Below are 24,623 nucleotides of genomic sequence, written 5' to 3' on the forward strand. Positions count from 1 at the left end.
TTTCACTTGAACAATGTTTTTGAGATTTATCCATGGGGCTGCTTTGTTCCTTTTTATTGAGTAATAGTATTCCGCAGTATAAATATGCCACAGCTTATTTATCCATTCTCTTATCGATCAGCACTTTGGCTGTTTCTTACTTTTATCATTATGAATAAAACTGCAAGATCTTCTGCACATCCTTTTGTGAACGTACGTTTTTATTTCTCTTAGGTAAACGTCTAGGAATAGAATTGAAGGGTTATTTTACAAATTTATAAGAAACTAGCAGAACTTTCCCCCGAACAGTACCAATTTACCCTCCCACCATCAATGTATGAGAATTCCTCTTGTTCCACATCTTGGATAGCATTTAATACTGTCAGTTTTAATTTTAAAATATTGGCCTTTCAGAGGTATATGTGGTAGTATCTCATGCTTTAATTTGCATTTCCATGACAACAAAGTATGTTGAGCATTTTTTCTGCTGCTTATTGGGCTTGTGTATTACCTTCCTTTGTGAAGTGTCTGTTCGAATACTTTACCTCCATTTTAATTGGACTGTAGGTCTCTCTATTATTGAACTTTAGGAGTTCTTTGTATAACCTAATATCAGTATTTTGTCAATATATTTGTTTTGCAAATATTTTCTCCCAGTCTGTGGTTTGCCTATTTATTTTCTTAGTGGTGTCTTATGAAAGCAAAAGCTGTAAATTTTGATGAGTCTAATTCATCTACTCTTTCTGTTATGGTTATTGCTTTCTGTGTCATAAGGAACAGCCGCCTACCCTCAGCTAGTGAAAACATTATCCTATGCTTTCTTCTAGAACTGTAGTGTTCAGTACAGTAGCCATAGCCACATGAGTCTATTTAAATATAAATTAAAATTTAAACAAAAATTTGAATTCCTTTCCTAAGTCGCAATACCCACATTTCAAATACTCAATAATATGACTAGCAGCTACCTTACTGGACAGCAGATATAGGCCATTTCTAACACTGCAGAAAGTTCTACTGAACAGTCCTATTCTAAGTTTTAGCTTTATACGATAGCCCTGTCTATACTTCATGTTGAATTAATTTTTATATGGCATGAGGAAGGGGTCAAGTTTCATTGTTTTTTCATTTGGATATCCTGTTGTTCCAGCACCATTTATAGAAAAGACTTTTGTTTCCCAAGTTGTTTGCCCTGGTGATTTGTTGAAAATCAAGTGACCATAATGTGTGGGCTATTGTGTTTTATTATCTACTGGTCAACCTTCATGTTAGTAAAATGCTGATTAATGTAGCTGTATGCTAAGTCTTGAAGTCAGACAGCTTAAGTGCTCCAACTTTGTTGTACTTTTTCAGGACTGCTTTATTCTAAGTCCTTTTATATTCACAGTCCTTTCCACACAGTTTTGAATTAGACTGTTAATTTTTACCCAAAAAAGTCTATTTGAATTATTATTTAGATTTAAATATTTCCTTTTTTTTTAAGTAAATTTATTTATTTTTTGGCTGCATTGGGTCTTTGCTGCACACAGGCTTTCTCTAGTTTCGGCAAGCGGGGGCTACTCTTTGTTGCCATGCCCGTGCTTCTCATTGCGGTGGCTTCTCTTGTTGCAGAGCATGGGCTCTAGGCATGCAGGCTCAGTAGTTGTGGCTCGCGGGCTCTACAGCATAGGCTCAGTAGTTGTGGCGCACGGGCTTATGTGCTCCACAGCATGCAGGAACTCCCTGGACCAGGGATCAAACCTGTCCCATGCACTGGCAGGCAGATTCTTAACCACTGTGCCATCAGGGAATTCTCAAGAACTGACATCTTAACAATATAAATCTTTTAATTCATAATTATGTATAATGCATGATTTAGTTTTTCTTTAGTTTATCACTGCAATATTTTGAGTGACCACTGTACAGATATTACATCTTTTATATATTTTTGTTCCTAAGTATTCTAAGGCTTTTTAACTCTATTTTCAATATAATTATTATTTTTCATTTTCCAATTGTTCACTGCTAATATAGAAAAATACAATTGATTTTTGTACACTGACTTTATATCCTATGACCTTGCTATATTCATCTTTTGGTTCTAGTAGCTGTTTTGTAGGTATCTTAGGACTTTATACATAAACAATCATGCCATCTATAAATAAGAGAGTTTTGTTTCTTCCTTTCTAAGAACAGGCAACCTTACTTTGTTCCAGATCTTTTTAAGGAACAAATGGTCAAAATCTCATCAGTAAGTACAATGTTAGCTATAGGTTTTTCATAGATGCCCTTTAACAGATTCAGGAAATTCTCTTCCATATCTATTTTGCTGAAAGGTTGGTTTTTTATTTGTCTTTTAATCTTATGCTGTCAAATAAGTTTTCAGAATCTGTTATTTGCTTTCTCCTTCATTGTGTTTAATGTGGTGAATTATATCGATTGATTTTTGAATGTTACATCAGCCTTGCTTTTCTAGGATAAACCCAGTGTGGTCATGACACATTATATCTTTATCTATTACTTCATTCAATTTGTTAAAATTATGTTAAGTATTTTCATGTCTCTGTTCATGAGAGATACTGGTCTGTAATTTTCTTTTTTTATAATATCTTTATCAGGTTTAGGGTTATGTTGGCATCATGAAATGGGTTAGGAACTGTTCTCCCTCCATTTTCCGTAAAATTTAAGACTGGTAGTACCTCTTCTTTAGATTTTTAACAGAATTCATCAGTAAAACCATCTGAGTTTGGCATTTTTTCTTTGGTACTTTTTTGTTTTTTAGTAAGTTCAATTTCTTTAATATATAGGGCTATTCAGATCTTCTGCTTCATCTAGTATCAGTTTTGGTAAATTGTGTTTTTCAAAAATTTGTCCATTTCACCTAAGTTGTTAAACTTATTGGCATAAAATTATTTAAAATATACCTTTTTACATTATATGTTTATTGGATATGTAGAGGTAATTCCTCTTTCATTCATGATACTGGTAAAATGTTTTGTCTCTCTCCTCACCTGCCCACCTCCCTCCCCTTTCTGTTTACTTTGAATTTACTTCATTTTACTTTTTCTAGCCCCTTAAAATGGACCCTTAGGTCACTGATTTTTAGATCTTTTGCCTTTCCTAATATAAGCATTTAAAGCCCTAGTGTTGGGACTTCCCTGGAAGTCCAGTGGTTAAGACTTCGACTTCCAAAGCAGGGGGTGCAGGTTCAATCCCTGGTCGTGGAACTAAGACCCCACATGCCTTGCAGCCGAAAAATCAAACATAAGACAGAAGCAATATTGTAACAAAATCAATAAAGACTTTAAATAAAGAAAGCCACAATGTTTGCCATAGCTTTGATTTAACTGAATCTCACAAATTTTGAAATTCTATTATCATAATCATTCAATTTGCAATATTTTCTAATTTTTCTTGTGATTATTTTCTTTTACCCATGGATTATTTAGGAATGTGTTCTTAAATTTCCAGATATTTGAGGTTTTTCTTTATATCAAATTCTTATTGGCTTCTAATTTAACTTAATTGTGGTCAAGGAACATACCCCTTGTGAATTCAACTTTTTTAAATGTATTGAAATGTACTACACCCCTCGGCATACAGTTTATCTAAGTGAATGTACCATACGCCTTTGAAAAGAATGGGTATAGCGCTGCCGTGCTGGGTATGGTGTTTTGCAAACATCTACCAGATCAAGCTGGTTAATAGGGCTCACACCTTCTATATCTGACTGATTTTTGGTGTCCACCTGTTGTATCAATTGCTGAGAGAGGGATGTGAAATCTCCAACAATGCTTGTCAATATCTGTCCCTTTAATTTTGTGAATTTTTGCTTCAAATACATAATCACTTGCTACTTGTGATTATTACATCATTCTGATAAGTTGAACATTTTAAATACCAAAAGTATGCATTTATCTGACAGACCTGGAATGATTATGTCTGCTGCTAAGGTTTTCACTACACATGCAAAAGCAAAGTGTTCTTTTACTTTCTGTCTGATTGTGGCAGTCAAGATGAATGGAAGAGTACAGGAGAAAAACATGGTAATACAGAGAAAAACATAGAGAATTTTTGCAACTCATAAATAACTTTGTAAACAGTGAAGAGCCTGTTTTACTTCCCCCCCAATAAAAACCCCTAAAATTTGAGTTAAAAGAACCAATAGTTACAGATATTTTAATCTGATATTGTCATCTACTTTTAGACTAAAAGAAGACAGTTTGTTAATCCCAAACTCCTAAATTATCTCTCTCCCTCTCCGCTATCCCCTTTGGTAACCATAAGTTTGTTTTCTAAGCCTGTGAGTCTATTTCTGACTTGTAAATAAGTTCATTTGTATCATTATTTTAGATTCCACATATAAGTAATATCATATCTGTCTTGGTCTGATTTACTTCACTTAGTATGATATTCTCTAGGTCCATCCATGTTGCTGCAAATGGCATTATTTCACTCTTTTTTATAGCTGAGTAATATTCCACCACACACACACACACACACACACACACACACACACACACACACACCCACATCTTCTTTAGCCATTCATCTGTTGATGGAAATTTAGGTTGCTTGCATGTCTTGGCTATTGTATATAGTGCTGCTATGAACACTGGGGTGCATGTATATTTTCAAAGTGGAGTTTTCTCCAGATATATGCCCAGGAATGGGATTGCTGGAACCTCCACACTGTTCTCCATAGTGGCTGCACCAACTTACATTCCCACCAACAGTGTAGGAGGGTTTCTTTCTTCTCCATGCCCTCCCCAGCATTTAATGTTTGTAAACTTTTTAATGATGGCCATTCTGACTGGTGTGAGGTGATACCTCATTGTAGTTTTGATCTGCATTTCTCTAATAATTAGGGATGTTGAGCATCTTTTCATGTGCCTGCTGGCCATCTGTTATGTCTTCTTTGGAGAAATGTCTATTTAGATCTTCTGTCCATTTTTTGATTGGGTTGTTTGTTTTTTTTTGATATTAAGCTGTATGAGCTGTTTGTATATTTCGGAAACTAACCCCTTGTCGGTAGCATCATTTGCAAATATTTCCTCTCAGTCCATAGGTGGTCTATTCATTTTGTTTATGGTTTCCTTTGCTGTGCAAAAGCTTTTAAGTTTAATTAGGTCCCATTTGTTTATTTTTGTTTTTATTTCCATTACTCTAGGAGACTGGATCCCAAAAAACTAATGCTGTGATTTATGCCAAAGAGTGTTCTGCCTATGTTTTCCTCTAGGAGTTTTGTAGTATCCAGTCTTACATTTAGGCCTTTAAACCATTTTGAGTTTATTTTTGTATATGGTGTTAGAGAATCTTTGTGAAGGATGTTAATGTTGGCTCAAAAAAGTAGGATACCCAGCTCAGGGGCCCCATAGGGTCCTGCTGTTTTCTTTTTCCTTTGTGTATGGAAGCAGCAATAGGCAACAACAGGCAAAAATGTATTTTGTTTTTGTCATCTACCACAGAAGCCAGCTTGGTTATGACCCAGCCCAAATAAATCAGGGAAAGAACCAGCCAAAAGTGATTCTAAGAGGCTGAATCGCATTTAAAGCCAAAGGTCTTGGTCTAAACTACGTCCTTGGTCTCTCCTCTGTACAAATGTGTCTCAAACAATCAAGAACTCACAGAGAGAGGTCTCTTGGCCACATATGACTTAAGACCCTCTGAGAACTTCCTATTCTACCTTCCTTAAATTTCTAAGACTTGACCAGCCCTGGAAAAGCCTTCATTTGTGAGAAACTACAGAAAAACTCACTTTCACTTCAAGTGAGTGACATCCTGAAAATGATTAAACCACCACCATTTTGGACTCACAGATACACAAACAAAATGAGGGTATTGCACTGCAAAGTATACACCTTACCAAGATAAAGACATACTTATATATTTAAAACATGTGTAATGAAAGGGATTTCATCAAGAATATTAGAATTAGCCAATTTTTATTAATATGTTCTAATAAAAAAAACAGAGATGGTAGAGTTGTTTAAAAAAGAAATTCCCAAATGCAAATATTCAAAACCATCAGCTGGGATCATTATTTCCTCAACATTAGCAAATATGTTACCTATGCTGCTTAAAAACAAAAAAGAGCAAAACAAAGCAAAAAAGACAAAACCGTAAGTAAAGCAGCTGATTGGGAGGAGGAGGAGAAAAAGGAAGAGAAATAGACTAGAAGCATCTACATTAAGATTCACAGGCATAATCAGAAGGGTTATGAAGAGGAAATGGCATACAGTAATTAGGGAAGGATTGTTACTTTCTGGTATCTCCCAAGCAAATCTCTAAGTGGAGGGGTCAGTTCCTGGTTACAGCTTTTCTTTCTGGGAAACAAAGATTTCTAGCCCCGAAGCATCTTTGTAGTCCTCTAGACTAGTGGTTCTCAGATTTTAGTTTTCATCAACCACTAAAATTAAAAAAAGAAAAACAACACAGAACTTTGGGGAACCAATAAAGGATTGCCAACATTCGATTCGGACATGAAAAATAATGAAAGAAAGATACCATCTCCCAATAACATTTTGTTGTAACCATTTACTAATATCACCATGATTTTAACACCAAATAAAGTATGGAAAACACAATCTTAGAATATATTATATAAAATATAGTTTTAAAAATACTCATTGCACTGTATTTTTCGCATTTCACTGCAGATTAATGAACTCTATAGGATAGCCTGGCCAGCAGGCCCTAAGTCTTCTCTTGGCTACAGCAGCAGACATATGAGTGAAGGCCTTTTGGACCAGACTAGCCCATCTACCAGCGCATCTCATCAAGCCCAAAACCCCACCATTTTCCCACTAATCTTCAGCAGATGATGGAGGCCATTCGGCAGAACTTGATCAACTTCCTCCTCCTTTCTGGCCCCATCAAAAGACTCATCTTTTCCCTCTTGCATCATATATGTATAGGTATGGCTGATTCACTTCGTTATAAAGCAGAAACTAACACACCATTGTAAAGCAATTATACTCCAATAAAGATGTTTAAAAAAAAAAAAGAACGGCCAGGCCAGGCACCAGCTGGGAGAACACAAACACTCCAGAAGGGGACGGCCGGGGAAGGCAGAGAACACAGGGCATGAAAAAAACAAACAAACAAACAAAAAGACTCATCTTTATCCACACTTAGCTTTAACTCCTTCTCTCCATTTTCAGTAGAAGAGGTGTTCTCCCACCTGGTTCTAAGATTCCAAAGCCTTCCGCCTCCTCAGGGATGTAAATCCATCGCCAGTGCCCCTCACTGCCTGAAGGGGACTAAAGTTCTTTGACATTCCTCTCACTGAGAGGTGGGGTCTCTGTACCCTTCCCTTAGGCCCGGGTAGGCTCTGTGACTGCTCTGACCAAGAGCACATGGTAGAAGTGGCACTGGGCCAGTTTCTGGTCCCAGGCCTTTTGAGAGCAGCAGCTTCCTCTTCCTGCCCCCTGGAACACTCTCTCTAGGAGCCTGACATCCCTGAGACTACCAGGCTGGGAAGCCCCAGCTGCGTTCAGCCTTCCAGCCATCCCTGCAAAGGCCCCAGACCCTCCTGACTAGACCATCCTCCAGCTGAATGCTACCAAGTAACGCCAGTTAATGTCACATAGGCAGAAGAATTGCCTAGCTGAGTCCGGCTCAAACTGCTAACCCATAAAACCACGTATCAAGCCAATAAACTTCAGTTTCATTTTTTAAGCAGCCACAGATAACCAAAACATGAGTATCTTTAAGACCTCTGTCTCTCTTCCAGCTATCTTCTTTTGGAAGATAAATATGAACATATTCAAGTCTGGCCCAGCCTTATCAAAATTTCTCATTTTCCCCTAAATTCCCTTTTATAGACCACACACCTTCCTTTTCTCCTTCCTTTCATCTGCATTCCCACCTTTCATTCTCCATCTTTCTGCAACGGCACTTATTCCCTAACCATGCCAAGGGAATTATTTTTGCCAAGGTCAGTGACATTTAGGTTTTGCTAAACACAGTCAACTGTCAGTTCTTCCCTTACTTAATCTCTGTGTCATGCGATATTCCTGAACACTCACTCCTTTAGGAAACTCTCTCCTCCCCTGTTCTCCTCAATACCACTCCCTCCTGGTCTTCTTCTTATCTTCCTAGAAACTTTGTTTCCCCTGATCTCTTCTCGGCTGCCTGGACCTTAAATATTGAGGTTTCCCCCAAGGTCCTCTTCCCCACTTGTCTCTTCCTTACATGATTTTCAAAGTCATTATATCCATCCTGCATCCACTGCTTCAAATAGATGCTGTATCCTGATAGCTCTCAAATCCCTGTTTCTAGCCTGGATCTTCTCTAGAACCTAAGGGCCAATTCCTTACTGGGAAGCTCCATATAAACTCAGCAAGAGCAAAACTCACCTCCCACTCCCAGCCTGCATTCCACTGTACTTCCCAGTCAGTCGATGGCTCCACCATCAACTTGGAAGTTACACCTGACTTCTCCTTCAGCCACATTCACGCTGATTCTACCTGTTTCATATACGTAGAATTGGCTTACTTCTCACTATCCCATTTCTAACTCCATAGTTCAGGATTTCATCATTTCTTATTACAGACTCCCCTGGCCTCTAGATTCAATTCACTCCCTAACATCCTGCTCAAGTGTTCATTCTAAGGTACAGATCTTATCATATCACACCTTTGCTAAAATCCTTTAGTGCAGGATGAACAGGTCAGGATGAAATTCAAATTCCTTAACAGGACATACCCAGCCCTTACCTACTACCTCTCATCTCTTGCCCCTTCCCACTCGCACCCTTATGGCCAACTCTATGAAAATACCTGCAGTTCCACAAATTCACTATACTTTCTTACACTGCCGGCCTCTGTACCTGCTACTCCTACCACATGAAACATCTTTCACTGATTTCTAAACCAAACTAAACCAATTTTTGTTTAAAGCTCAATTTAGCTATCGTCTTCTCAAGAAAGCCTTCCTGCCTCCTCATTCTGTCTTAGGTAACTTTCCTAGTGTCCTACTGTGTGTTCTTTTCTACCATGATATTTATTAAAACATAATTTCCTATTTAAGAGCCTATTTAGAAGTCTGTCCAAGCACTAGACTAAGACCTCCTTGAAGGCAACAATTTATTTTTTACCTCAGTTCTCGAATCATATTCTGGCATATTAGACACTCACAGCTACTTGCTGAATGACTAAATGAATGAATGAGTGAGTAGCGCATATTGCAGGGACCAGTTCCAGATCTTCCCCAGCTGCCAGATTTACTAGTTTCACACCGACTTTTGACAATATTATAAAAAATTATGAAATTCATGGAAGCAATTTCTTCCTACAAAGGAATGATGCTAAAAAGGGGGCTGTATCAAAATTCACCTTCTCAGCTTTTCCTTGCTTGAGTGAAGAAGAGAAATCTTTTTGTTTTTCTCGAAATTTGACAACGGAGCCTTTAATTCAAGCCCAATGTCATTTCTTAGAGATTCAGAGCTAGAAACAAGAGAAAATCATACCATATATTTAAGAGGAAAATTGTCAGGCAATTGTAAACAATAAGCACCAATACACTAATCAAAGGCTGCTTCTCTACGTCTCTAGCTAAATTTATACAAAGGTGCAGTAAATATCAAAGCATTTTACCTTATGTATTTGGTGCAGAATAGTTTATTTCAAAATTTCAAAAGAATTTACTGTCAAGGTCATCATAAATTCAATGACTGATCAAGATTCTAAAATATACTGATAAAGAATAACAGATACAAGCAGGACTAAAATATTCTAACCTCACTGAGTATAAGTATTCCAAATTACATGACTGTATCTAAAGGTACATTACAGGAAAAGCATGAAGGATTAGAGGGCCAAGATACACTACTGCAGCTTGATCAGCAACCGGCAGGTTCCCTCCATGTAAAAAAAATTGTCATTTAATGGACATTTTCTGGCTCTACCATTTTTCTAGAACTTCTCCAGGCATTTTCATTGATTTGATTTTTAAAAAAATTTTCCCTAAAAAACTTACAAACTAATATTATCTCCTTTATCACAAGGGATATAACTTGATTTGAAAATTGACTTTTATTTATAGTAGTAGGATTCTGAGGAAGAGCAAAGACACAAGATGAGTAGGGCTCAAAAAGCAGTTGTAAGTAATACAAGAAAATCACAAGGCCTTCCAAAACGCTTCCCAACCCCATATCCCAGAAAAAGTTTAATACGGTAAATTTCTTTGAGGTTGAAATGCTAAATAAGACAAAGAAAGCTGTTGCTATCTCTGTACTACTTAAGTAAGTGCACCTTTGGTTTAACCATGCTTATTGGTTGCCAAGTCTCTTCCCTGTTCAAAATAGTTGACAGTCACAGTCTACAAATTCTGGAAGTGACTAACTCAAAACTCTCACCATCATCATCCATGTTCTGAACACTTCTGTCCATTCTTTATAGCCCTGTGCTCTATTTAAAATCTCCTTGGAAATCAGCTTCAAGTGAAACAAAGAAATTCACTAAAATAGAATTTTTATAAGCACACAGTGTTAGAACTGAAAGGGTGTGAATGACCCCCAGTTCAATGCAGGTTTAAATGCTAGTTCAAATATCTCAAAGAGACAGAGACAGAGAGACCATCTTTAAGGGTTATTTTCAGTAATTGGTGGGGTAGGTTCACGAGTTCAAAAAAGGCATTAGGGAGAAGCTTATTGGCAGATGGATAACAGCTTAGGATTCCATTGTTTTAAAAGTTTGAACATCACTGCTTTTATTTAACCCAGTCTCTACTTTAACATGCCCAGTGATGGGTAACTTACTACCTTACAATTCAACCTGCTCCCCTGTGGTTATGAAGTGCTTCCTTATATTTAGTTGGATACTTCTGTAACATGTCCCCACAGTGCCATCCCAGGATTCTGAAATATAGTATAGGTTGCAGCCCTCTTCCACAAAATAGCTACTTTCTTTTGCATCACCCCCAGCACTTGAGCTGCTGTTGCACAATCAGTAAGTCCTCCAGAAATGTTTTTTAATGAAATGTACACAGTAAAAATTGCTGCTACGAAAAAGTGAAAAAAAACTAACCAAGCAAATAGATCAGTAGAAAAATATCTCAGGTGTTCACTGCAGGAGTTCTGCAGGGGCAATTCAGGTTCTTCAGGCTTCACAGAAATTTCATTCTTAACTGCAAGTTTTAAAGGAGGAACCATTTCAATTATAAAATCACTGGTGGGGATGATGTTAATCACACATATAAACCCTAATCAAAAATAGCAGTCATGTTTCACTCAATACATTTTACAAAGCAGTATTTTTAAAATAAAAAGCAATTTTTATAGATTTCAATCTGTAAAACATGAAACTACCCAGGTGAGAAAGCAAAATTAAAACAGTACACACAAGTTACTCCATGGCATCCTCTTTCAACCAGATTCTACTAACTTTGTGAGAGGTGTGCTTAAAAATGCATTCAACTGAGTTTACTTATTATTTACAGGTAAATGTCAGAGACAGAAAATGCGTATGAGTCTTCAGTAAGTAGCTGCATTGTCAAAGCATCTGATGGTTGTGTTGTTTTTTGGTTTGGGGTGTTTTTGGTTTTTTTTGGTTTTTGTTGTTGTTTTGGTTTGTTTTGCAGCTGCTCATCCTCAGAGCAGAGCTGAGATGACTGGATGAGACATGGTTAAGACCAATAAGAAGGCTGCTAGACAGGTGGTGATGAGCAGCTGCTCTACTTCCACTGAGAACCAAAATGAGAAGAGGCTGCAAAAAGACTCTGGTCCCAGACGGTTACACATTTCACTTCCAGGAAGAACTCTGGCACCTGCAGGGGATGGGAGCCATTGGAATGTTACAAAACAGACTCACTCATCTTGCCTAGATACTGAACAACATTTAAAAAAAAGGAAGGGTGTACTGATCTTGTATCATCTGGAGTATGAGCTTATCCATGATAATCCTGAAAGCGTCTTTCAGGTCCATTTTAAGAAAAATACCTTAATTTAAAAAGATTTTCTACTAGTAACCCGGGTCTAGAAAAATCATAAATAGTCACTGACAAACAATGATTCCAGTAGAATTTAATTTCAGAAATTGGAGTCCGTCCTTTTACAAGCCAAATTAAAGCAATTTAATTATCTTAAGTGTTTAGATGCTGGCAATACACATAATACAATACAGGTGAAGAGTTTAGAAATGTGAGGTCTCATTGAAGCACTGACACCAATTATCTGTGTCTAAAAATCTAAAATAGAAAGAGGCTTCCCTGGTGGCACAGTGATTGAGAGTCCACCTGCCGATGCAGGGGACGCGGGTTCGTGCCCCGATCCGGGAGGATCCCACATGCCGCGGAGCGGCTGGGCCCGTGAGCCATGGCCAGTGAGCCTGCGCTCCGCAACGGGAGAGGCCACAACAGTGAGAGGCCCGTGTACTGCAAAAAAAATAAAAATAAAAAATAAAATAAAATAAAATAGAAAGGATAACCACTCTGTTAACTTAAAGAAGTGAAATAATTTATATGCAAGTGTTTTGCAAACCACAAAGACTCAAGGTTAATTAATGGCTCTGGCTTTTAGACAATCACACAGCACAAAGCATGAATAATTCCATTCAAATGACTAAGAAGCTAGGCTGCCAAAAAAAAACCCCCCCAAAACAAAAAAAACCTGTGCTTAACCACAACACTGCATTTGTCCCTTGTGCACATTTTAAACCTTTGAGGACAAGCTTTTTCTTCACAGGTATAGAACGTATGTTTCCCTTTATTTTATTCACACTTGTTTTCTTCAGACTATGTTTAACAAGGATTACATGTTCCTTATAGTATATAGCATACAGTTAATCCTTAACAAATAAAAGGCATACGTGGAAAACCAACTTAAAAATGTATAAATACAATTTTTGTAGAATCTTAGTTAGAATTTTTCTAACCCTTGGAAACCTGCTTTTCACTCACCAGTATTTGAGAAACATGTTTTCCAGTATTTTATCACAACACTCATTTTTTCCATTGTCAGTGGTTCAGTTAAAGTAATATCAGCTCCGTGACCTGAAATACAACCTAAGAATCTTTGTATTAAATACTGACCTCATGATTTCTATTTGGGGAAAAAGCAGATAATATATCCAACAGGCACATACCTTTAAAGTTCTCAGGGATTATAAAAACAAAGAGCAAATGTGTATTTTTTTTCTTGCCAGATCTGAAAGGGAAAAAAAAGTTTAAAATGAAGCAAAATCATCGTTCAAAAAATTGGGATTCAAACATTTAGCTCATTAGGAACAAACTACACTAGAGTGACTTTCTTTATTTCATTAGAATTTTAAATGGTGGCATTAATATGGAAGTTTAGTGACAGTACCATCTCAAATCAGTGAGGGAAAAGATGGACTTTTATTTTTTTTTTTTTTTTTTTACAGTTCATAAAAGAAGAGATTGTGTTTTTATTTCTTGCAGTTGCACGAAGAGGCTTCTGAAGTGTGTGGCTGGGGTGGACAGTACAATTACAGATTATTTGAAAAATAAGAGGGAGGGGAACATTCTCCCAAAACTGATGCTTGCTCCGTTTGAAGCTTTATTTATAATAGATGCTTTAGTTTCTCTATTTCCTTTTAATGGGCAAGAAACTCCAAAATTTGAGTCTTCAGACAAACATACCCCTGGCTTCTCTGAGCAGGAGTGCAGTCTGTTAATAAGAACAGTCTTTTTATGGTTCATTTCTGTGGCAACCACAAATGCCTGGCTCTCCACAACTGGGGAAGGGGTAAGTGAGAGAATAAGTGACTTTTTAAAAATAAACTTTAATTTTAGAATAATTTTGTATCTACAGGAAAAATATGAACATAGTAGATTTCCCATATATCCCAAACACAATTTCCCATACTGCTAACATCTTACATTAGTTTGGAATATTTCCAAATATTCTAAATTAATGAGCCAATATTGATACATTATTATTAATTTAAGTTCATTCTTTATTCTGATTTCCTTAGTTTTTCTTAATGTACTTTATTTTTCTATGCCAGGATCCAATCCAGGATCCTACATTACATTCAGTCATTATATCTCCCTTAGGCTACTCTACATTGTGACACTTTTGCTGACTTTGTTTCTGATGATCTTGACAGTTTTGAGAATACTGCTCAGGTATTAGGTAGAATGTAAGATGGACCACTTTTACTCTTGCTTTAAATGAGCCAAAATCTTATCCAGATTCTTGATCTAACCACCAGTTGCAAGAAATTTAAGGAAAAGAGGAATATTTTTTTTTAATGCTATGGGAATGAAATCAGAATGTGGGAAATTTTATAAAACAAATGACCCAGGCTTCCCTGATGGCACAGTGGTTAAGAATCCACCTGCCAATGAAGGGGACATGGGTTCGAGCCCTGGTCTGGGACGATCCCACATGCCACGGAGCAACCAAGCCCGTGCGCCACAACTACTGAGCCTGTGCTCTAGGGCCCGCGAGCCACAACTACTGAGCCCATGTGCCACAACTACTGAAGCCCTCACGCCTAGAGCCCGTGCTCTGCAGCATGAGAAGCCACTGCAATGAGAAGCCCACGCGCTGCAACGAAGAGTAGCCCCCGCTCGCCGCAACTAGAGAAAGCCCGTGCACAGCAACGAAGACCCAATGCAGCCATAAATAAATAAATAAATAAATTTATTTAAAAAAATATATATAACTCAGAATATTTACTAATCATGTCAAACAAGTATCAATAGGATATTGCTAAAATGGGACAATCGCCCAACTGAGCTCTATTCAGGCTTGATTGTGTTCTATGAATTCTGAAAGAGAATTTGGGCTAAAAGAGAAGAGAGGAAAGAACACCGTTTCTATGAGGAAATGAGAAGCTCAGGCAGAAGTACTGCCGTCAAAATAGGCACAGGTAGGAGGGAGGGTGGGATCCGACAGGCAGACTGAAGTGGCAGTAAGGAAGGCGCCTTAGCACACAGTGGGGTGTGAACCATGGAAGTGCGGAGGAGAGAATGACGCCTGTGTGTCAGTGTCCACAGTGTGAACCTTTCCCATCTATTCTGTAAGGGATGAAAAGCGTGGGGTATAACAGGGGTATGAATAATGGGATGAGGTGGGAGGGACAAACAGACTGAACACATAGAAACATATTGGGTAGTTTAGTCCAGCTTCTGAAATAAAGAATACTTTGTGGATTCACGAAAACAACAAGTTATCATAAGTTAAAATAGTCTAGAATTAGAGAATTTTTTTAAAAACAGATTCTTTGCTTTTGGAAATAATCCTGTGTCTATTTTTTTTTTTTTAAATTGATCTTACTGACAGGAAACTAGGTTAGATTTGGATATATGGATTTTTAGACCCCGATGACTTTCAAATTTCAAGCTTCACATCAGGCAGAGTTGGAATTCCTGGACTTTGGTCATTAGCACAGAGTCGATTACCAACCCAAACACCTCCTCTGTCAGTGAAGCCCTAATTGTGCAGGAACCCCAGCAATCAATAGAGTTCCCAGAATCCAACACTCTGGTCCAGAGCTCAGCTTCTCATTCACATTCTGTACAAATTAATAAGCTAACAGAGTTACCAGTTTCCAGCATCACGAAAAAAGGTCCTCTTTCCAATGAATGAATGTTCCTTAAAACTAAGCAACACCAAAACACAACAAAAATCTCCTTTCTCCACCCCAACTAATACCACTTCTTTCATATACCAAAACTAAATTGCAGGTTCTGAGGCCTTAGAAGCACCTTCTCAATTGAGGTCTCCAGAGTTTTAAAAACCTGCAGTTCGCTGGGGGGCAATTTACTTATCCTCATGTTTCACGGCATACACTGTTTAAATGACATGATGGATCCTGAGACTACACTCCACATACGAGATTGGATATTGATGTTCTAGTGTCCACTCCTAGCCTATGCCCAGTACTCTCTGGAACTGGAGGCCGCCATAAGCTCAAACTGCAGCAGTGGCCATTCCCAGCCCTTGTCCCCATCCCTAAGTCTGGTAGCTGGAAAAAAAATCATATAAAAGTGTTTTGAACTGAATTGTACGCTCTGATGATCAAAGAACCTCAGGAAAGATCTGGCTGGCCGCTGAAATCTGTCATCTAATAGGAGGACCAAAATGTTCTTATAAGTCCCTATGAAGCCGGGGGAAATCTCTAAAGGCACTTCCTTTATAGCCACAGGGACGTCAAAGGACAAAAGCCAGTGTCATTTTTGGGTTGCATCCTTCTTGAGTACGGTTATCCATTATGCAACCTGTGGGCCCAAAGCAGCCAAATTAACCTGCTGTGGTCTATTTGGGACTTGTAACAAATAATATCCTTTATTAATTACTTAATGAATTAAAACAACCATTTTCAGTGAGAAAATTAAGAGTTTTACTGTAAATATGAAAACATCGAGTTCACTTGCTACTAACAGGGCACCTGTGATAAAATGCAGTGAAGTTCTGAGTTGATTCTGGTCAATAGTGAAGGTTGGTGTGCCCCATCCCCACTATGCTTTTTGTCAGGAGAGTTTCTGCTGTGACCCTGCTAAGTCAGGTTCACCACATGGCATGATGCTAGAAACAATAAACATCTAGATTGTTCCTCAGTTCCTATTTATAATGTTTTTAGTAAAACTACTTAGATGTTTTGTTGTTATACTGTTCATGTCACGTATTCAGGTCATGCAAACTGGCTGGTCAGATTTACTGAGAAGTACTGTCAAGTCAAGGATGTTCTGGAATTGGGGACATAGCAGGACAACTTATTAGACCCTTGTGGCTCACAAGATTGGGTTTTCTTGGTGACGTAATAAGTTAACTGATCAGACAACCGAATCTACACGGGAAAAAATAAAATCAGATTCAAACTTGATTTGCTGACTGAGCAGATAGAACCACATTCTGCATTCCTTTCCTATCGCTGCACTGCTCTGAGCTCACGAGAATCACAGAGTTTGAGGAACTGCAGAGACAGTTCATGGGCCAGAAAATCACAATGCCAAACAGGATCCATACACTGTGGATGAGTTTGAAACATACTCTAATGTTCTGTACCGGCCTTTGTAAGGTAGTGCCAGGATGCATCTGAATTACCAAGTATCTACACTTTGAATGTGGTGCAGTTTTGAGAACTGACCTGAAAGAAGGGTCAAATACTCCTGAAATTCTGGAACCAAGCACATGAATCCTGAGACCACCTTAAAATATTTTACCACTGGGTGGTGTTTGAGTTCATGTGGCTCAATAAAAATGTGTTCATGAAATGAAATCAAATTAGGGAGTACTACCAGGAATGTCAACCTATACTTGAGATGTGCCATAATTCTTGAGGATGTCAGGCTATAAAGTACCATTATTTTTACAAATGATTAAAACTGATTAATGATTAGCTCCAAGCTGAAACCACAGTTCTTCTATAAGAATAAATTTTAAAATCTTTTTAAGGAGCCTGCTTGCATTTTATCCTAAAAGAAGCTTAGTATGATAGCTGAAAGCTCTGTCCCTTTTTCAGAGAGGAACGCAAAAGCTAGAACTCATGGTCTGCCCTAGAACAGCATGGTCACCCACCCACACCTAGAGCAAAGTACTGAATAGCTGCTATTAGTCAAGACATATACCGGATATTGGGACTAGCATAATGAGACCAAAAAAGAAAACCAGGTGTATTCCACAAATTATTCTCTTTTTCTTTTCAAAGAAATGCTTTTACAGCAAAACAACAGAATTACCATATGCCTGTCTGTACATTTATTTCCTTCATCTACCTTCTTCTCTCTGCTAACACATCTCAAGCTATGTTATTCAGACAAAGAAAGCAGCCGTGGGGAGAATCCACAGAGGGGAGTATCAGACAGAGGTTCTCTCCTCTCCCCTCCCAGCTGTTAACAACTGTGACTAGACATAAAGCTTGTTCTTAAACAGAACTTTAATCTCATCCTGTTCAAAATGTAGCCTCAATCATGAGCGAACACAAAGCCTTTACCACACTTGGAAAGGCACGGCTAGACTCCTGCTCCTGGACTGGAGAGAGATCAGCCACAGCAGCTTGTCCACTGCTCCTCCAAAATGATACGTTTCAGTTAAAGTTAAGTCTGGCATCTATGGCATGTCCGAATTGTAAAAGGGGCTTCAATACAGAAGCCAAATAATTACAGACTTTTAGAAAGAACATGAAGGGAAGAGTGAAGAGTTCTAGTCTGAGTTTTGTGAAAACAAGCCATGTGGTCTCAGGCAAGTCACTTCAGCCTCAGGTTTCTAATCTGCCAAGTAGGAATGATGAAGCCCTGCCTTACCTCCCTCATAAAGGTGTTGTAAATTTTTTAAAATATTAATACTATACAAATGAGATATTACTATAAGCCTCCAATCAGAGGTACTCTATCAATAGATTTTTTGAAAAGGTGTATTAATAAAATAGGCATATCTTCAGAAGGAAGATCGTTCACAACATGTTTTGGAAGTGAAATCCTCTTTGAGGTAATTTGCCTGGTTTGTCTAGAGTTCATATTCCCAGTAGAAGGCCAAAGAAATGCAGAAGACCAACCGTTCTAAGAAACCCCAGGAGCAGTGTCTTTCTGTCTGTCTTTAACAAGTAACCCAGTGTCTCTGGCTTCTTCCCAGTCCCACCTGTCTTTTCCCCTAACATAATATGCTTGGTCCTTTTTATTCTGGAATCACAATATTTCTCTGAACTTTCTGCTTTGGTCTAGAAAGACCTCTCCTCTAATTATGAGAAGTCCTTATATATTCCAATAGTATCTACAATTACACTTCATCAAGTCTTCTCACAGAGGGAAACACATTCTATCTCACCTAACTCTGTTTAAAAACATCCTAAACGGCTCAAAAGCCTATGTAAACAGGCACGGAAGAACCAAAATCTTTCACTTCTAGACTCCAGATCTCCAGAGTTGAGTGGGTCAAACAGCAGCATAACTTCTATGGAACTACCGGGTGAAACAAGAATAATGCATGTGGGCTTCCCTGGTGGTGCAGTGGTTAAGAATCCACCTGCCAATGCAGGGGACATGGGTTTGAGCCCTAGTCTGGGAAGATCCCACATGCCAAGGAGCAACTAAGCCCGTGCGCAGCAACTACTGAGCCTGCGTGCTACAGCCCGTGAGCCACAACTGCTGAGCCCGTGAGCCACAACCACTGAAGCCCATGTGCCTAGAGCCTGTGCTCTGCAACAAGAGAAGCCCCTGCTCACTGCAATTACAGAAAGCCTGTGCGTAGCAACGAAGACCCAATGCAGCCAAAAACAAATAAATAAATAAAATTAAATTAAAAAAAAAAAAAAAAAAAAAAAAGAAGGGCTTCCCTGGTGGTGCAGTGGTTGAGAGTCCGCCTGCCAATGCAGGGACACGGGTTTGTGCCCTGGTCCGGGAGGATCCCACATGCCGCGGAGCGGCTGGGCCCGTGAGCCATGGCTGCTGAGCCTGCGCATCCAGAGCCTGTGCTCCGCAACGGGAGAGGCCACAACAGTGAGAGGCCTGCGTACCGCAAAAAAAAAAAAAAAAAAAAAAAAAAAGAAAAGAATAATGGACGTGGTATTGACCTGGACCCAGCAGATCCAGAGAGCTTCATGGCTCTTTCACCTTAGGACATCTCTTGAAAGAGACACCTTCAGCCCCGAGCTATCATGACCCAGAGATACAAGTGCTTACCTGCTTTAGTGCCTACTATAAGAATTAATGAACTCTGAAACAATATGCCATGTTAATGACATAGTTATTAAAAAGGAGTACCTACTGAATTAAAGGAAGCATTATATACCAAATAAATTTATATGACCAATTAATTCTTATATCCTCACCCACACCTATTACTTTTAAGTTAAAATGCTAATTCTTATAATAGTAGGTCAAACTGGCAGTAAGAACAAAAACATATATAGAGATTCTGCCCTTGAAAATATCCCTCATCTTAAAAATCAAAGTAAAATTGTATCATCTTTTAAGAATTTTTATAGAAGCAGGTTTTAATAAAAACTATTCTAGGGACTTCCCTGGCAGTCCAGTGGTTAAGACTTCGCCTTCCAATGCAGAGGGTGCAGGTTCAATCCCTGGTTGGGGAGCTAAGGTCCCCTCTGCCTCATGGCCAAAAAACCAAAACATAAAACAGAAGCAATATTGTAACAAAGACTTAAAAATGATCCACATCAAAAAAAAATCTTAAAAAAAAAACTATTCTAAAGATAATAGAGTCAAGATTTTGGAGTTTACCTAATTAATTTGACAGCTTCCAGCTCCTCGGCAGTTGGTAAAGGAGTCAACTTCAGAAAAACCATGTTGAACGTGAAATCATCCACAAGTGCTGCTGCCTTCTTCGCATCACTAATGGTGACGGTGACTTCTGCTGAATTTGAAAAGAATTTCTGTACAATATCAGCCAGGTACTGAACAGTGACATTGCCAACTAATAAGAGGTCTATTTTTGCCTGAAAGAAAAGGAAAAAAGCAGAAGCATCACACAATTAATGTCTGGGCATAGAGAACATGCCGTCATGTATGAGAAGATAAATAAAGGTTACAAATAGCCAATGACTGACTACTCAGCTATACTGAATGGTCAACTATAAGCATACCTCAAGGGCAGGAACTATTCATTTCATGTCCTTAGAACCTAGGGTAGTGAATGGATCTGAAAGTCATGCTATTTTTTAAAGTTTTGCCTACAAATACTATTCTACTGTGGTTTTCCTACAAGTTTCTCTCTCATCCTATTAACGATAGTTAGGATTCTTTCTATAGGCCCAGTTTCCCAATCGCCCATCCTGCTGGAAAACCTGTTTACTAATGAGAGAACCAAGCTGGTGACTCTCCCACATGATTTATTTTGATGAAACACATTCTGGAGAACAGAGTAAGATTCAAATTCCCTGATCCTAAGAAATACTCAAATCAAGTCCTTTCTTTGAATGGAATATACATGCTATTCAAATCTGAACATTAGGAACCGAAGAGGCTCTTTGTTTCCATTTGGGGATATTTTCAAGCACATTTGATTAGAAAAAATATAATTTCCATCTTCATCTTTTATTTCTCCATGTTTTATTCTGTACAATCCACTTAAAATGACAAAGAACAGCATTACTGAATATGCCAAACTTCTCTTAGTAGTTTCAAATGCCATATATATGTTATGAATGTATGTACGTATATAAGTTTTAGGGAGCTTCATTCTGATCCATTGATTTATTTGCCTATCCCTGGTTAATAGCTCACAGTCTAATTACTAGCTCTTTATGTTTTATATTTGCCAGAGCATATGGTTCCCTCCTTGCTATTTCTCAGTTTGGTTCTTAGATATTTTCTCACGATGTCTCTTCCCACAGAATTTTATCAACAGCTTATCAGGTTCCATAAGGAACCCTGTTAAAATTTTGATTACAGTTGCATTTATTTTAAAGATTAATTAGGGAATATCATTATGTATTACGTCTCCCTATTTAGGAAGTATGACTCAGAGAAATCAGATCTTTTCTTATCTCCTTCAGTTTTATAGTTACTTTCATATAGATTTTGCAAGTGTCTTCACACGTTGATTCCTAGATTTTTCAAGATTTCAGAGTCATTGTGAAGGGGATATAGTTTCTCACTACATTTTCTGATTGATTATAGCTGACATAGAGAAAATGTACTGATTTCTGTATAAGGAATTTGCTAAAAGTACTTTTTGGTACTCTCCATTTAGTTCCAGTACTTTTTTTTTTTTTTTTTTTTTTTTTTTTTTTTTTTGCGGTACGCGGGCCTCTCACTGTTGTGGCCTCTCCCGTTGCGGAGCATACGCTCCGGACGTGCAGGCTCAGCAGCCATGGCTCACGGACCCACCTGGGCACGAACCCACGTTCCCTGAATCGGCAGGCGGACTCTCAACCACTGCGCCACCAGGGAAGCCCTAGTTCCAGTACTTTTTAGTTGAGTCTTCTGAGTTTCCTAGATAGGTAATCATATGGTTTTCAAAAATGATATTTTTGTCCCTGTCTCCAGAATTTATGCCTTTTACTTATTAACCTTAAAGCACTGGCTAGGACATTCAAAACGATGGTAAACAGCAGGAGTGAAGTGGGCATTCGTGCCTTGTTCCTGACTTTAGTGGGAATATTTCAAATGTTTTTACTACTACATGATAATGAAGGTCAATACCCTTTATCAAGCTAAAGAAGTTTCTTTCTATTTGGAGGCTAAGAATTTGAAATCAGAAATGGGTGTTAAAATTTACCAAATGCTTTTTCTGTATCAACATGATCACATTTTTTTTTTTCTTCTTTCATCTGTTAGGTAGTGAATTACATTAATAGATTTCCTAATGTCAAGCCATCATTGCATTACTCGGATAAACTCATACTTATTGCAAATAGATTCAGTTCATTCATATTATTTTAGATTTTTGCATCTATGTTCATAAGTTAAACTGGATAAAATTTTGTTTTATTGTACTGACTTATCTGGTTTGGGTGTCAAGGTTATGCCAGCCTTGAAGCAACAGAAAGCTTCGAAATTATTCTACGGTCTTGAATATTTTATAAAACATATAAATTACTGGCTTCTTGAAGTTTAGATAAAACTTGTCTGTGAAATCTGAGCCTGAAGTCATTTATAAAGGTAGGTTTTAGACTACCTTTTACAGTTCCTTAATGCCTTTCTTAAGTGAATTTTATTCACATATATTTTTAAAAATCCATTTCATTTCTTTTCAAATGTATTAATTTTTAAATTTATACAACATTTATTACTTGCGTTGAGTTCGTCTTGCTTGCTTTTCAACTAGAGATTAAATTTATTTATTTTATTTATTTATTTTTGGCTGCGTTGAGTCTTCGTTGCTGCGTGCGGGCTTTCTCTAGCTGCGGTGAGCAGGGGCTACTCTTTGTTGCCATGCACGGGCTTCTCATTGCAGTGGCTTCTCTTGTTGCGGAGCACGGGCTCTAGGCACGTGGGCTTCAGTAGTTGTGGCTTGCGGGCTCTAGAGCGCAGGCTCAGTAGTTGTGGCGCACGGGCTTAGTTGCTCTGCGGCATGTGGGATCTTCCCGGACCAGGGCTCGAACCCGTGTCCCCTGCATTGGCAGGCAGATTCTTCACTGCGCCACCAGGGAAGCCCCAACTAGAGATTAATATATAATTAAATTTCTTTCTATCTTCTTTTTCTGGTAATGCTTTATTAGAGACTGTAGAACTATGTGGTCCAATATGTGGTTATTTAAATTTATGTTAATTACAATTAAAGTGTGAAATCAGTTCAGTTACACTAGCCACATTTCAAGTGCTCAATATCCACATATGGCAAGTGACTACCATTTCAGCATAATTATAGAATAGTTTCATCATTGCAGAAAGTTCTATTGAATGAGCCATCATCCAAATGGCACTTTGTTGTACCCTACAAATTTTGATATATTGTGGTCATGTTCATTCATTGCTAGTTTATATAATTTCAGTTTATATTTCCATTTTAACCTAAGAGTTATATTAAACTCCTATATAAAGATGTTAATTTTCAAGTGGATAGTGTTTTGGTTTTTAAAATTTTTTTTTGGCTATTGACTCATTTCTTATTTCAGTGCATTGTAAACAGTGGATGCACACTATATGACTTCTACTTTTTAGAATTGGTTGATATTTTCTCTGTGACTTAATACACAATTTTTAATGTTCCATGGATACTGGAAAACAATGTGTATTTTTCTGTTAGGCACACAGCCTCTACATAGCTTGCAGACTGAACTTGCTCGTTGCTTTCTTATTTTAGGTCTACTTGATCTTTCAGTTTATGAGGTAGATATATAAAACCTGTCCTCTCTAATTACGGTTTGTCAATTTATCAATTTCTCTAACTATAGACTCTATAAATAAACTATGGATTAGGTACATAAAGGTTCATAACAATTATATATATTCATATAAATATATAACAATACTTAATATACACTATATAATGACCTACAATGTTTATGTAATATGTATTAACATATAAATATCATATAATTTTAGAGAAAAAACTATATATAAAATATATCTTTGTCCTTTTTAATGCTTTTCACCTGAAATTTTATTTTTTTCTGATATACAGCACTTAGTTTTTTATACCTTTATTTTGAGGCTTTCTGTATCATTTTGATTTTGTATGAATTTTTTAAATAAAATATATTTGACTTTTTTAGGTTTTTTCCAGTCTGAGATTTCAGTTTTTAATATAAGTAATTAATAAGTTTTTAATAATTACTTACATTAATGGCACTAGCTAATGAACATTAACTAAGGTAATCAATGTAATGTAATTAATTGTGAAACATTCATAACAACATGAAATGGTCTTATTCCCTTCATTTGTTATTTCAAGTTTCCCATTTACTGTAATTTTGTTTCTTTTTTCCCACACTTTCTGTTAGTCTCATCAAATTTTCCTTTTCCCCTCCTGCTGCTCCTACAATACTTTGGGAGTTAAACTCCTTATTTATGTTCTTTAAGTGGCATTAGGCCTCACAATTCAGTGCTAGCTTTATAGTCAAAATACTCCTACAAGTCAAAATCTGTTTGTCTCTGACCTTTGAAGATACTGGGCCATTTTCTTCTCACAACCAGAGCTGGTGATGAAAAGAAAAAGCTGCCTTGTTTTTCTTTCAGTGCTTTTCTCTCTCTCTCTCTCTTTTTTTTTTTTGGTACACAGGCCTCTCACTGTTGTGGCCTCTCCCGTTGCGGAGCACAGGCTCCGGACGCGCAGGCTCAGCGGCCATGGCTCACCG

At 37.7% G+C, this 24,623-nt stretch overlaps 1 protein-coding gene across 1 annotated transcript in view; it reads right to left on the bottom strand.

Annotated features, from left to right (window-relative positions):
• Window positions 1-24,623, bottom strand: part of SOHLH2 (spermatogenesis and oogenesis specific basic helix-loop-helix 2) — a 39,572-nt gene that overhangs the window by 9,356 nt on the left and 5,593 nt on the right. The window contains exons 2-6 of the mRNA XM_024126053.2: window positions 20,104-20,318; window positions 13,041-13,102; window positions 12,856-12,960; window positions 10,986-11,085; window positions 9,294-9,404 (exon numbers count right to left, since the gene is read on the bottom strand). Of these exons, the coding sequence (XP_023981821.1) occupies window positions 9,294-9,404; window positions 10,986-11,085; window positions 12,856-12,960; window positions 13,041-13,102; window positions 20,104-20,318 (593 nt within the window). The remainder of the gene's footprint in view (window positions 1-9,293; window positions 9,405-10,985; window positions 11,086-12,855; window positions 12,961-13,040; window positions 13,103-20,103; window positions 20,319-24,623) is intronic.

This window comes from Physeter macrocephalus, chromosome 13 (genome assembly GCF_002837175.3).
Source record: "Physeter macrocephalus isolate SW-GA chromosome 13, ASM283717v5, whole genome shotgun sequence".
Classification (NCBI taxonomy): domain Eukaryota; kingdom Metazoa; phylum Chordata; class Mammalia; order Artiodactyla; family Physeteridae; genus Physeter; species Physeter macrocephalus.